Source organism: Hippocampus comes, unplaced genomic scaffold (assembly GCF_001891065.2).
Source record: "Hippocampus comes isolate QL1 unplaced genomic scaffold, H_comes_QL1_v1.1 scaffold7, whole genome shotgun sequence".
Classification (NCBI taxonomy): domain Eukaryota; kingdom Metazoa; phylum Chordata; class Actinopteri; order Syngnathiformes; family Syngnathidae; genus Hippocampus; species Hippocampus comes.
Genome location: NW_017842060.1, coordinates 3384727 through 3397908, shown reverse-complemented (window position 1 = coordinate 3397908; position 13182 = coordinate 3384727). Strand labels below are relative to the sequence as shown.

General features: G+C 45.4%; 1 protein-coding gene across 3 annotated transcripts in view; it reads right to left on the bottom strand.

Moving 5' to 3' along the window:
• Nucleotides 1–8359: 8359 nt before the first annotated feature.
• Nucleotides 8360–13182, bottom strand: part of znf827 (zinc finger protein 827) — a 69823-nt gene continuing 65000 nt past the window's right edge. For 2 of the 3 annotated variants that reach the window (XM_019862346.1, XM_019862344.1), the window contains 3 exons: nucleotides 12281–12493; nucleotides 11686–11863; nucleotides 8360–10704 (listed from right to left, as the gene is read on the bottom strand). In XM_019862346.1, coding sequence (XP_019717905.1) covers nucleotides 10017–10704; nucleotides 11686–11863; nucleotides 12281–12493 — 1079 coding nt within the window. In that variant the 3' untranslated portion in view covers nucleotides 8360–10016. Of the gene's footprint in view, nucleotides 10705–10848; nucleotides 10902–11685; nucleotides 11864–12280; nucleotides 12494–13182 lie in introns of all 3 variants that reach the window. The other variant, XM_019862345.1, reaches the window with a different exon arrangement.

Below are 13182 nucleotides of genomic sequence, written 5' to 3'. Positions count from 1 at the left end.
CACACCCTCAGTCAGAGCCTGAAGCCACTTTTCAATCATGCTCCATTGTTCATGGCGGTTTTCTTTGCAACGCCAAATTTTGACCTGTTTTTCATTTTCACAGTCACAGAAATTGTGTGACATCATCGCAGCGCAATGCAGTCAGTGTTCTCAGGTTCTTGATTTTATAGACATTTAAATTATAACAAATGGGTACCCCTTGATGTGATGGGATTACCACCAAATAATACCACTACGAATGAACAAATAAAATGTTTTCCAATGAAAAGCAGGTCTCCCCTTATTTTGATCATTTTGAAGTTTTTAAATGTAAACAGACTTTGATTTTCCCCAGAAACACATTTATTTATTTATTTTGGGGGGGGTGAATGACAGGCATGTATCTCCGTTTTTTTTTTTTTTTTAAAAATTCCAAAATCGAATTTTTGTTGTTCTTTTCAATGAAAAGCATGTACATGTATCTTGAAATGTGTTTTTTTTTTTGTTTTTTTTTTGTGAATTAAAAAAAAATCCCCAACATCAAGATAATTTTGGTTTTGTAGCGTTGTTATGTTTGGAGTGAAAAACATGCATCTCTCTCCACATTTCGTCTTATTTAAAATTTCATCCCCCAAAATAAGGATGTTTTTTTTTTTAATTTTCCAGTGCAAAAGCACATAACTCCATACATTTTCCATCAGCGGAAATGTAAAATTTCCAAATGCCATCTCGCCCACTACTGGTTGCGAGCCCTTGCTCTCATCTTTCCACTGAGAATGGTCCTCAACGTATCTGTAACGATTAAAATTCACTTTTATTTTTCTACCGGCAAAGGTGTTGATTATCGATTCCCACTCGACCCGTTAATAACCTCGCGCAGGTTGCCGCACTGACAGGAAATATATCACATGGCAAATATTTGTTTGTCCTACATGTCAATTTGACCTTTTTAACCATGACGAGATGCAAAGTGGAATTGATTCCAATCATCACAACCAACTCCGCAGCGGTTGCGTCATCTCGAAGCACTTTGTCTCCGCTCGGTGATAATAGTAAAAAAAATAAATAAATGGACTAAACGATACAAGGGCGCGGTTCCCACTAAATTACAGTGAGGCCTCACGATACCGTAATCAGTGTCATTTTGTGTTTTTCAAAACCCACCTTACCAGCACAGTGTTTTGTATATAAATTAAACATTCAAGCAGTCTCGCTGGAATTGTTGAGTCCATGAATGATATCGGTAACATGTATCGCGATACGCATCGAATCTTCATTCAACCCTTTGAGGGACAGCGGTCACTTCAGTGGACAGCTTATCATGTTATCAAGTTACAGGGTCCATGAAAGGGCTAAGGAGTCGTATTTTCATTTGTTTTGCCGCTGAGCCGTCAAAACTTTGCTCTACGTCAAACCAGTCAGTCGGGACTGATGCGCTATGCTACGGCAGCCGCCGAGTTAATTACCCGCTGTGTCGTCCAGGCGTCCTCTTAGCCCAGGACAAGAGCGTCTCACCCCGGTAGTCCGTCGCAGGTTGTTGCTAACCGCAGTGTGTGCCCGGCTCTCCGTTTGATCCAGGGCAGCCGGCGGTGCCAGCGTGGATTTTGTCACACCGGATCGACATTTCGGAGGCGCTCCGCCAGGGCGGGTGCGCGACACGTTTCTGTCCTCGCCGGACAAGCCGGGGCAGCGGCGAACGCAATCGGGCAGATGGGCGACTGGCCCGCGCCAGACGCTCCGAAGCCAGGCGCACCGCTGGCCCCGCCAACTGTCGGCCAGACGTTGGCCTCCCCTAGCATGACTGTGAGGAAGCGCAGCTGTCGCCTGTTGGCCGTATGAACTCCTCTGCAGGAGAGGCAGGATGATATCTTAACTATGACACTGTCATTTTAACACCTGGGGCTGGGGATCGCCCAAGTACAATTTGCTGGAAGCTAACAAAGAGTGTAAAACGGATAGTGGACTGATGTTATCGATATTTTATACGATATTAAACACCGTTTGACCTTGTCGGTCCCTCCTCCTGACTCAAGTGCGGCGTAGTGTATTGTAATGAATTTCCGATTCAGGTTCTGTTTAACGTGTAGACATTTCTCTTCGGAGTCCGGACATTATTATTAATTTCATTGCTATATTGCTGTTCAAAGTTCAAAGCAAGATGGCTGTGAAAAGAGCACCCGATCAGCCAAGCGCTTCAAACTCGATTAGCCGTGTCGATCTTAGCTTATCTTAGCAATTCGCATGGCATCTACCTTCGTGAGAACGATACTTGTCAGAAATGTCCAAGGCTGCCAAAATATTCTCATCTCACAATATCATGACTACGACAGTCTACATTTGTCGAGAGGTGGCAATCGCGGAAGAGAATTTGCCAAATATATAATATGACAATATTCGGAGTAGATGCTATTTCGCTGGTTTCCACCAGATGGCGCCAAACAGACTTGTGGCTCTCCTGCCAATTTATTTGGGACACTGAGATGAAACCAATTCAATGTGAAAAAATCGTTTTTTTTCTCCCTTCCTGAAGATTCAAATCTAAACGCGAAGGGAAAGCCGTGGATGGATGGCGATTACGCGAGCGAGCGAGCCTCTTCTTCAAATGGGGACGCATGAAGGGATTCCTGATTGTAAGACGGATGATGAGTGTGCCGCTTTTCCCTTTAATTGATGGAAGATGGCTGATTCACTTAAGCGTAAATGAAATTGTTCGAAAGATCACCAGGCGCAGCAGCCGCAGACGCCTGCCACGTGCCCACTTTAAAACCGGTCTGTTTTGGAGTTTTTTTTTTTTTTTTAAAGATTCTGCGGTGCATTTCTGATGAGTTCTGTTTGCTTTGCGATTGGGGAGGGGGGTTGCGGGGGAGGTTTGTGTCAGGTCAGCCGAGGGAGTCGGCATTCTACTTCATTAGTCAGCGCGGGAAAATGAGAAGCTTGATTAGTTTGGTCTTGACCTCGTAGTCTTCCGTTAATCTCTCCTGGAAGTTCCTCCGCTGGGCCGAGCACCGTCGTCACCGTGGTGGTGGTGGACTCATCTTCCTGTGCGTCATCCACTTGAAGAAATGAAATCCTTCCTCAAATAGATGCCCCCCCCCCCCCATCAAGAAATAAATGGCATGTGATAGGTAATATAACGTTAGCTGTTGTAAATGTCTGTTCGTATATCCCGGAAGTGCGCAAAGCCCAGTTTGAGAAGTTGGAGGGTTTGTCATCCCATTAAAAAAAAGGCCTATTGTTTACCAATGTATTTTTCGTACTTTATGAAAAGTGGAGGTTCGCCAAAAGCAATCAAATTGTCTTCAAAGGAAGGGGCGGGGGGGGGGGGGAACATGTCACCGGGTGTGTCATCCATTTGAAAAAAAAAATGCCATAATCTTTTTCGTCCATAAAAAAAGTTACAGCGGTCCCTTGAGATGAATTGGAGTTTAATTTATTCCATGACCACGCCTGTAAATCAAAACACTTTTCTCTCAAATCATCTTCTCCCATGTAAATGAATGGAAGTGCCCTTAATCCGTTCTAGCCTTACCCCTGAATTCCTGGTTGCAGCGGGGCATGGCCTGCCTACAACTCCTCTCTTAACTCATCAGTACGGCACTAATTAGTTCTATGCATAAGATAAATAGTATATGACTGTGAGTACTACTGTTTTGTATATTGAACCATTCTCGTTCAGTCCATTGTTTCAAGGCTGAAATCACTGCAACGTAGGTGCTCATTAGCATAAACACGAATCAAGCAAGCCTTTCTTTCGGCATGATGTGACAATAAACTTGAACTGGGAGCGGCGTCAAACAGTTCTAGCCACTTTTTCATGACATATTTACTCTTTGCCAAAATGCTGCTTATTGTGAAATAAGTTCCGGTTTGGTTCACTGCGACCATACAACGCTCCTAAAAAAAAAAAAAAAAAAAAAAAAATCGGGCAAATGATGGCTTGTGTCTTGAAAAATTTGTGAGGCGAGTCACTCGGATCTCAAGGCGCCGCTTCTATTCACTTGAATTTTCTCCATTCATGTGCAGGTGAGGAGCGCGCTGTGAAATTGAGCCCTTGGAGAAGTCGCAGGTGCATCATCCACTTGTCAAAATTAACGTCATCTTCAAAGAGACTGCTCCGTTTTTTTCCCCATCGGAAAAAAAGTGTGATTTCATTTGTTTTTGAAAACGCCAGAGGAGTGGCGAGAACAATCGCTGAAAATGTGTCAGGAGAAAAAAAATTGACCGGGGACATCAACCATTTTAAGAAATAACAGCTTCCTCTTTTCCCTGAAAAAAACAAACAAACGGGAATTATGTCAGTTCAAATGCCACGTCGGGGGATGGCTTAGTCAGGTCATCTCCATGGTAACAGCCATGTTGTTGGCTGACCCGTGTCCTCGTCGCTGCCCCCCTTCCCTCACACGTTGGACCCTTTTATAGCATCAGCTCCCACAAACATCGCCTCCCCCCCCCACGCCCCCTGCTGTGATTTGTGAATCAGATTTCTGTTGAGTCCCCGCTGAGAGACGATTCACCCACGAGGCGCAGCAGGCATGAAATGGCCGGCCAAAGTCTGGAGGTAGTCGGAGAGAACAGTGACGTAGGCGGAACGGTGGCGATGTGGAAGGAAATTTGGCGCCGCAGGCACCAGGGTGGGAAGTTGATTCATTTCTCATGTCGCTCTTTTGTAGGAACAGACGCGACCGAGACATTTTCTCACTCCTTCGGCCCCCGTTGGGGTGGAAGCGATTGCTGCTACGCGGCAAGTAACTTATATCTCACGCAAGATGCCGCCTGTAAAATGTTTCCACCTCTTTCCTGTGTTGTTCTCTGTACCGTTCAGCCACCATCCATTGCGGGTTCCTGGTTCACAGAAAAACTATAAAAAGGAGAGTCGATTCAAGTGCTGATCAGACGTGTATAAAATCATTGTACGCGATATCCTGTAGATCTTGAAAATGGCTGGCAACAAAATAGAATTCAAATAAAGTGCCATAATTGCGATGTACTATATTGCAGAATGTACCGTATTCTCCGCTCACCTAAAAACATTCCAATTTTTCAAAAGCCGACAGTGCGCCTTATAATCTGATGCGCCTTCTATGTGGAACAATCGTCTGATTTCTCATATTTTCAATGTTCTGTAAAGCGCTTTGTGACAGCTGCAGCGGTTGTTAAAGCGCAATGTAAATCCACTGTATAGTATTGTATTCCCTTTAGTGTAGCTCCATCTAGTGGATGCATAACGCAACCACAGCCACTAGTGAATGTGCGCCTTATACCCCGAAGCACCTTATTGTGCGGAAAATACGGTACTTTTTGCAGGATGTCTGGAACATTCCCCTTGCGATGGGGGAGGGTGGGTTACTGTAAACAACACTGGGAGTAGAAAGGTGACATGGCAATTTCCCGCTTTTGGAGGTAGTGTTAGAACAAGAAAATTCCCACACTTTTCTGTCGAAAGCAATTTTCGCTGCCTGACGAGTATTTTATATGTCACACTCGACACTGCCATTTTTCAATATTTTGTCTCTGTTGCTGCGTTGCAGAATTCATTGGGCAATTTTTCATGTTTGGAGGGAGTCTCAGAGAGACACTTTTTTTTTCCTCCTGCCCTGTGTGTTGAGCGCAATTGTCAAAGGTTTGTTTGACACTAGATGATGTCAAATTATCTGTCTGTCCCCCGCCCCCCCTCTGTGGGGGAAAAAAAAGGCAGGAGAGCGTTTGCTGGGAGCTCCCGCCGACGCGAATTTGTGTCTAAGCAGCTTTCCTCAGTGGGCTGGGTCGCGGCGGGTCACGGCAGGATTACACTTTTGGCAAACAAGCGGGAGCTGCTGTCTCTCCCAACTCCCCTGTGATGTGATGGCGCGCAACTGTAATAAAGCCACGGACCGGCAAACAAAAAAGCTAATGCGCGATCGATCCGGGATCCTCCGTGCACAACCTTAAGGGGGGGAAAACTTCGGCCTTATCGTGGAAACTTCTCAATTAGTCCCCACCTCTGGTGGACACGATATTCAGTTATATCAAAAAAAATAAATAAATAAAATCAGCCGAGTGCCCAGAGGATGGAAAAACACGGTAACCCTTGACTAGCATGAAAGCTAACGTGAACGTACCCGCCGCAAGGGAAGCGCTCCCGTCCAAGGTGTTCCGTCGACGCCGGGGGCTTAACGCTGATGAATGACTCCCTTAATGTCGCCAAACACTTTATCTCTGCTTCATCTGTTTTCATTAGGCAGCGCCGACCTTTGGCTGGCCGGGAACGTGCCGCAACTTTCATTATTAGCACCCCCCTCCCTCCCCCTCGCCCTCCTGTCGGCCCCGTAAAAAACGCGGTGTGACAGAAGCGATACATTTCGACGACGAGGATAAATTAGAACAAGTGATGTCCGTCAGAGATGATCCGACAACTCACATTTTAAACCTCCCCAGTGGACTGGGTGGAAACGTTTGATTTTCATTTGTTATCGCCGCTTTTTTCCCCCATTTTCTTTTCATTGTTCTCGGAAATTGACGTAGAAAGAGTGCGATGGGGGCCACTCAAAACTCGACTGCAGTCTGGAAGGACTTTGACAGGTGGCACTGAAAGTGTCTGCTGTGTGTCTCCCTGATATTGACGTGTAATTTAAATTTTAATCTTTAGACACAGTCCAACGATAAAGATGTATCCTTAAAGTGAGCCAGTCTTGTGTGTGAGCATTTCTCTGTTTTTTTTCTTTTCTTTGTGGTTGTACTAACTGACATTTGTATACATTTTTTTTTCAACATTTTCTTTCAGGGCGCATTTATTGACTCAACTGCCGGAGGCATCTGGAGGCGACTGGGGTCATGTAGTTTGCCATCCGTCTATCTGAATGTCTGATCCCCACGAGGGTCGCGAAGAATATTTAATATTAGTTGCAACAAAATTATTGCAATTATATGCACAATAATGTAGTCATGTACTATTGGCGCTGTCCAACAAAAAGCATCTTGTATCATCATGTTGGCTTTTCGACCAGTGACGGGTAGACAGACACTTCGCCCCAATGTAGCCCATGAAAGGTGTTTCAACATGACCCGGTTACTGAAGGATGTTGCAAAGTGTGAGGAAACTCTAAAAGACAAGACATTTTAATATTTGATGTAAGCTTTACTTTCAAATCCTGTTACATTTAGATCCGGCATGTTGAACATAATACCAACGGAACAAATACAAAACAAACAAACAAAAAAAAAAAGTACAAATGATCTATTTACCAGTTCTCGTCACAACCCTGTACAGCCTTAACCATGGAGTAATAATAATAATAATCATCATCATATAAAAAAAAAGCTTTGTACAGCATATACCAATTGTTACCAAAGCAGATGCGGCGGGTTGAGCCTTTTTCCCCTCTCAATCGTAAAAACGCCAAAATCAAGAAAACAAGTGCTAAGATTCCGAGGGACTAAATGTTGAGGTCATGCTCACAGCGGGGGAGTGCAAAGTGTTTATACCAAAATTGATGACAACATATGAAATCCTCAAATAAACTATTTTTTATATTATTTTTGGGGTGGGGGGCGGGGGGGGGTCTTGATTGAATTGCAATTAGCATCTATTAAAAAAAAAAAAAAAAGACACTGATAGTGAGTTGGCAAACAACAGGGAGCCAAAACAAATCAGGACGTGACGGATTGCATCCTAACATCACATCCCGCGGCTACGTACGTTTTGGTCGAAAACAATTCTCCCGTCCAATCTGGCACAATTCAACGTAGAAAATAATTTAAAAAAAATGATTTCAAAATGCATTTGTGTCATGGACAAAAAAAAAAAGTAGACTTTGAGTACCTTTACAAACAAGGGATTCAGGCTCTGAAGGCCACACATGATGCTGTTAGGTGAGAAACGTGTAACTCCACATTTTAGGATATTTAGTACGTTTGTGTGTGTGTGTGTTAGAGAGGGGATTTTCTTCCCTCTGTATTTAGAACACGTTTGTCCATTTTTTGAAGAAAAAAAACGTTAAAAATAAAAACTAGAAAAAAAACTATTCTTTGTACTTTGGTCGAAAAAAAAATTTTGTTCAGTTTTTGAAAACCAATGGCAAAAACATTTTTTTTGAACAAGAGAAAATTGTTTTGATCATTCAAAGAAAATCAAAATGTGGAGATACACGTTGCCACTCTACAACTTAATGCATAAAGCTTTTCAAAAATCTAATTGAATTTCAAACAAAACGCTCTGTTGCCCCGTTCTATTCAGAACAGGTCCATCTAGTCTCATCGTGAAATAAAAGTGCAGCGTCGTGCAAAAAAAAAAAAAAAAAAAAAAAAGATGCAGATCACAAATTTAGCCTGGGATCCCTTTTAGCTCCCAGGATGAGCTTCACCTCTGACTCTCTAATACACACAATTTGTGCCCATTTAATGATCGGGTCTGCATGGGCGGAGCCTAATGGTGTCATGTTTGAGTTGTTTTCCTAGCCAGTGCGTTTGAAGCTTGTTAAGTGCTTTTGCCTTAGACGTGTTCACAAAAGTAAGTGCTGAGTTGATGTTTTCAGGGATGGAGTGAAACTTGCTACTATTAGGGATAGGTATGATAGTCGATTACAGAGGTGTTGGGTTTACAAATGTTCTGATATCCATTAGTGATATTTACTTATTTACTGACAAATTTGGGTTTTGTCACTGTCGTAGAAACGGAACTGCGTTGTGCACCAAGGACCACCTCTCGATCGATACTGGTGGCGTTCCACAAGGCTCTATACTTGGTCTCCTCTACATAAATCTCAAAATTACTTGGCAGTATGAAAACTAGGTAAGAGCAGTGGGGTCCTTGGTTTACAACGCCACCGACATGAAATTTCAAGGTTACAAATGTCATGTAGTTAATTTGAGCGGTGGCGTAAGAACACGTCTTGCCTCTCACAGAAGGCTCAGGATCAACGAGCACCATGGTTACTGTTTTTCATTTGATTGTTTTTCTTTCCCATTTATAGCCTACAAGTGGGGTTTTGTTTTGAATTTACAACTGCTTTAGCATAGCATAGTGATCATTCGTGAACAAATTCGGGTTACATCACAACTCAGTTGTAAAGAGAGGACCTAAAAAAAAAATAAATAAAAAAATCAACAGAAATTTTCATCAAATGCACACCCCGTCATTTGTGTGTCTGCTGGAAGATAAGGGATGAGCGATGGATATTAGCAAAATTATATTGCATGACAAAGGCTCAGTACAAAGAAACAAAATGGAAAAGAAATCACAAAAAGTTTAAAAAAAAAAGGCAATTTTCAGTCATTTTACCAGCACACACAATGTCCCTGTTCACACTTTTTTTTTTTAAAACATCAACAAAAATACATTCATTCAAGTCATTTTGGAACAGTTTTTTGTAGTTATTTAGCTTCTTTTTTATACAGAAAAATTACAAAAAGCTTCAAAAAGCACCATTTGAATCGACTCTGCGGCGACCAAGCAAACTCCAGCCGGCCGCCTCCGCTAACCCGTTAGCACGGTACATAGAATTTTGTCGTTGGGGATCGGGTGAGTGCAAAAATTATCTTGAATCGGGATGTCAAATTTTTAGGTTTGATTCTCATAGCTTAGCAGGGGGAAAAAGGAGGTGACGTCAGGCAGCAGCTAAGCAAAACATGGTTTGACCATCATACAAAAGAAAATGACAAAAAATTATAAAAGATGGGCAAGGGCTACAAAACTATGTACAAGATTGATAAATAAGTGCGTGGTTTGAGGCGTCTGCTTTGGAAACGAGCCTTTGTCCGTTTCATTGGTTCCATCTGTGCCGCAACGCCCCAAAAACCCAACCCAAAACTCAACATTAGCTTCCTATGCTAGCTTGAAACACAGAAAGAGGCATGCTATCTTGATGCAGCTTTAAAACGAGCTAGCAAACTTTTAGCTTCCTGGAGCTAAGCGCTCATCCAACGTAGCCGTCGTAAAATTCAATCAACTTAGAGGAGGAAAAAAAAAAAGAAGCAGCTTTTGGATATAAATGTTTTTTCTGTTAGCATGTACAGCTCTTAGAAATGTTTGTGGTGGTCTGATTGAATCAAAACAAAACAAGTCAAACAGTCTCAGCCCTCTCCGTGAGTCCCAGATAGGCCAGGAAGGAGTGTTTGTGGGTGGCAGGAGAGGGGGCGGCGGAGTGGGTGGCGGCAGGGAGGCGGGGTGGCGGGTGGAATGTGAAACTGTGGGTGAACAGGGTGGTGAGGGGGATCAGGTGCACCCGCTCGCAGTCCCCGTAAGGGTCCATGTCGTCGTCGTCGCCGCCCAACGGGGGCCGGCTGTGGGGGCGCGCCAGGCGAGTGCCGCCACCCAGGGTGCGGGTCAAGGCGACAGAGCGCAGCGCCCGGGACGCAGCGAGTCCGCCTGGCGTCTCCCGGCCGGGCCCGCCACCTCCCTCCTCCGCCGCCTCTGCCCGGGGGGCGGGCGGTGCGTGCTTGAGCCTCTTGTGCAGGTTGAGGTTGTCCTTGCGCTTGCAGCGGTACGGGCAGCGGTCGCAGTGGAACGGCCGCTCGCCTGTGTGCACGCGCACATGCTCGATGAGCTTGTTGGCCGTCTTGGACAAGTAGCCGCAGCGCTCGCAGCGGTAGTGGTTGCCCAGGCGGTGGGCGCGCGCGTGGGCCTCCAGGGAGGGGCGGTCGGGCCACAGTCCCCGGCAGATGCGGCAGCGGTGCTCCGTCTGGAGGTGCGTCTTCAGGTGGCACTCCATGGCCACCGGACGACTGCTGGAGTAGATGCAGAAGGGGCACCTGGAAGGAGCGGCGCAAAAAAAGGGGGTCGGGGAAGGAGGACACCAGAACGGTTGAAGGCGGCGAGAGCAGCGGGGGGGACGCGGCCGGATATTGATTGTGATGGACAGGAGGGGCGTGGGTGAGGAATGGAGCGGCACTTACATTTTTAAATAGCACCTTTCATCTGCTCTGGGCCCCAAAGCGCCTCACAAACCCTGCAGAACAGAATCACAGGGTTTTTCCTGCATATGAAATTTGGAGGCGGCCGCCTCCGCCTAATTTCAGGCCGCCTCCGGCTCGAAAACCTCTGACATCAAGACAACTGTTATTATTTGACCAGCCTTGCGCTAAATTGGGTCTCATCTTTAACTGCCATCGCGCCACAGCGAGCCTGGATCAGAAACAGTTGCGAGTTGCTCCGCAAACCAAAGACGACGACGGAGAGGAAGACAAAGCCGAAGGAGACAATGAATGAAGATGGTGAAGAAGACCGAGGGGAAAACCATGAAGAGCAAGAAGAAGACAACTGCGAAGGACGAGATGAAACGGACAATGACAGAAATGAAGACGATGAAGAAGATGGGACGAAAATGAGAAATAAAACGAGAGAGGACAATTTACAAAGACGCCAATGAAGAACACGCTGGCAGGCTGAAGAGGAGGAAAAAGAAGGCGCACGAATGACAGATTTTCTTTCCAAATGCATCGGACAATTTTTGCTTGGGGTGGCGTGGACCCGAAGGAGGTTTCCCTTGACGTGAACCCAAAATGCACGCTACAAAAACCAAGTTTGCCGGTTTCACGAAACATGTTGTCACTCGTGTGTCTAAGTTAGCAGCGCCTTTGTTATCATGAACTAAGTTGGTCATTACTTTAGTTTTCCGAGCCAAACTTCGTTTGAGATAACGCTATGCTTGTGTGATGGGTGAGGGAGGGGCCGGGGAGGGGGGGGGGATGGGCGACGTTTAGGAGAGGTGTGACTGTACTTGCTTTCCTTACTTGAGTCCTCCGGCGGGGACGCTGTGACACTTCTTGTGCTCCAGCAGCTGCTCGGGCGTCTTCAGGAACTTGTGGCACACGTCGCATTCGAACATCCGCGCGATGAGGTGGATCTGCAGGTGGCGCTCGTACATGCTGCGCGTCTTGCACACAAACGTGCAGAACACGCACTCGAAGCCTGGGCAGAGGGGCGTCAAAGTGAGCGCTTCTTTCTTTGGGCAAACGCTCAGCAACTCGCAATCCTCAACCCGTTCCAGTTTTTGTTTTTTGGTTGCGTGTCTTTCATAGGGCAGAATGATTGAGAAAATATTTTTTTTTTTTTGGGTTGCGTGTCTTTCATAGGGCAGAATGATTTAGAAAATGAACCGACATGCAACCCCCTCCTGTGAATAGATCGTGTTTGTGTTCCACAAGGCTCTGTACTTGGTCCATGCTACATTGTCGGAATGTTACAACATTCGAGGTTTTGAGGTCATGTAAGCGGTGTATTTACTGTTTTCTACTGAATTTCATTCAAACTTATAGGAGAATGAAAATGTTCCCAATGTCCATAAGATGGAGCCTGCCTGTATTTTTTGCATTTGAGGCCTTTTACCTTTATCGGATTTGTCCTCCGTGCCCGAGCCCGAGTGGCTCCCGGCGCTGGATTGGCTGCCGGCCGAGGAGGGCGGGGCCAGCAGACTCTTGAGCTCTTCGCCGCCGCCGTGCGTGAGGTCGCCGCCCTCCGAGCTGTTGAGCGAGTCACTGAGCGCCGAGAGGGACGACGACGTGCTCTTGGTCTCGCTCAGGGGACTCCTCGAATTCAGGCCTAGAATGTTACCAGATGAGAAGGGGGACAGGACGTCAGATGACCAAAGGGAAATTCGTCACTGAATTACTACAAAATATATGGAATAGCATACTGTGTTTTCCACACTAATAAGGCGCACCTAAAAGCATTCCATTTTCTCAAAAGCTGACAGTGCGCCTCAGAATCCGATGCGCCTTCTTTATGGATCAATATTCTGATTTCTTGGACGTAGTATTTTAAATGTTGTGTAAAGCGCTTTCATCCAGCTGCAGCGATTGTGAAAGCTCGATATAGATTAAGCTGTATTGTATTGTATTCCTTTAGCGTAGCTCCATCTAGTGGATGCATAACACAACCACCATTGTATCTTCTATTCTATGCGCCTTATAATTTCGGTGCGCTCCATATATGAAAACAGTTTTCAAATAAGCTGTTCATTGAAGGCGCGCCTTATACTCCCAAGCGCCTCACAGTGCTTTGTTCATCTATTCTATGCCAGTGGTGATAGGCAGAACAATTAAACGCTCTCCGTTTGAATCTCGAGATTATTGAACGGTGTCCTCATTTTTGTTTCGGGGTGTGCTGTGAGATTCTCGAATGTAAAATAGGCGTCTTGCCTCTGACACAACCTCACATTTATCTTTGATGCCGACACACAACTGCGATTGAGGTTTTGCCGGCAGGGCAATCGAGCAGCGGCATGCGAT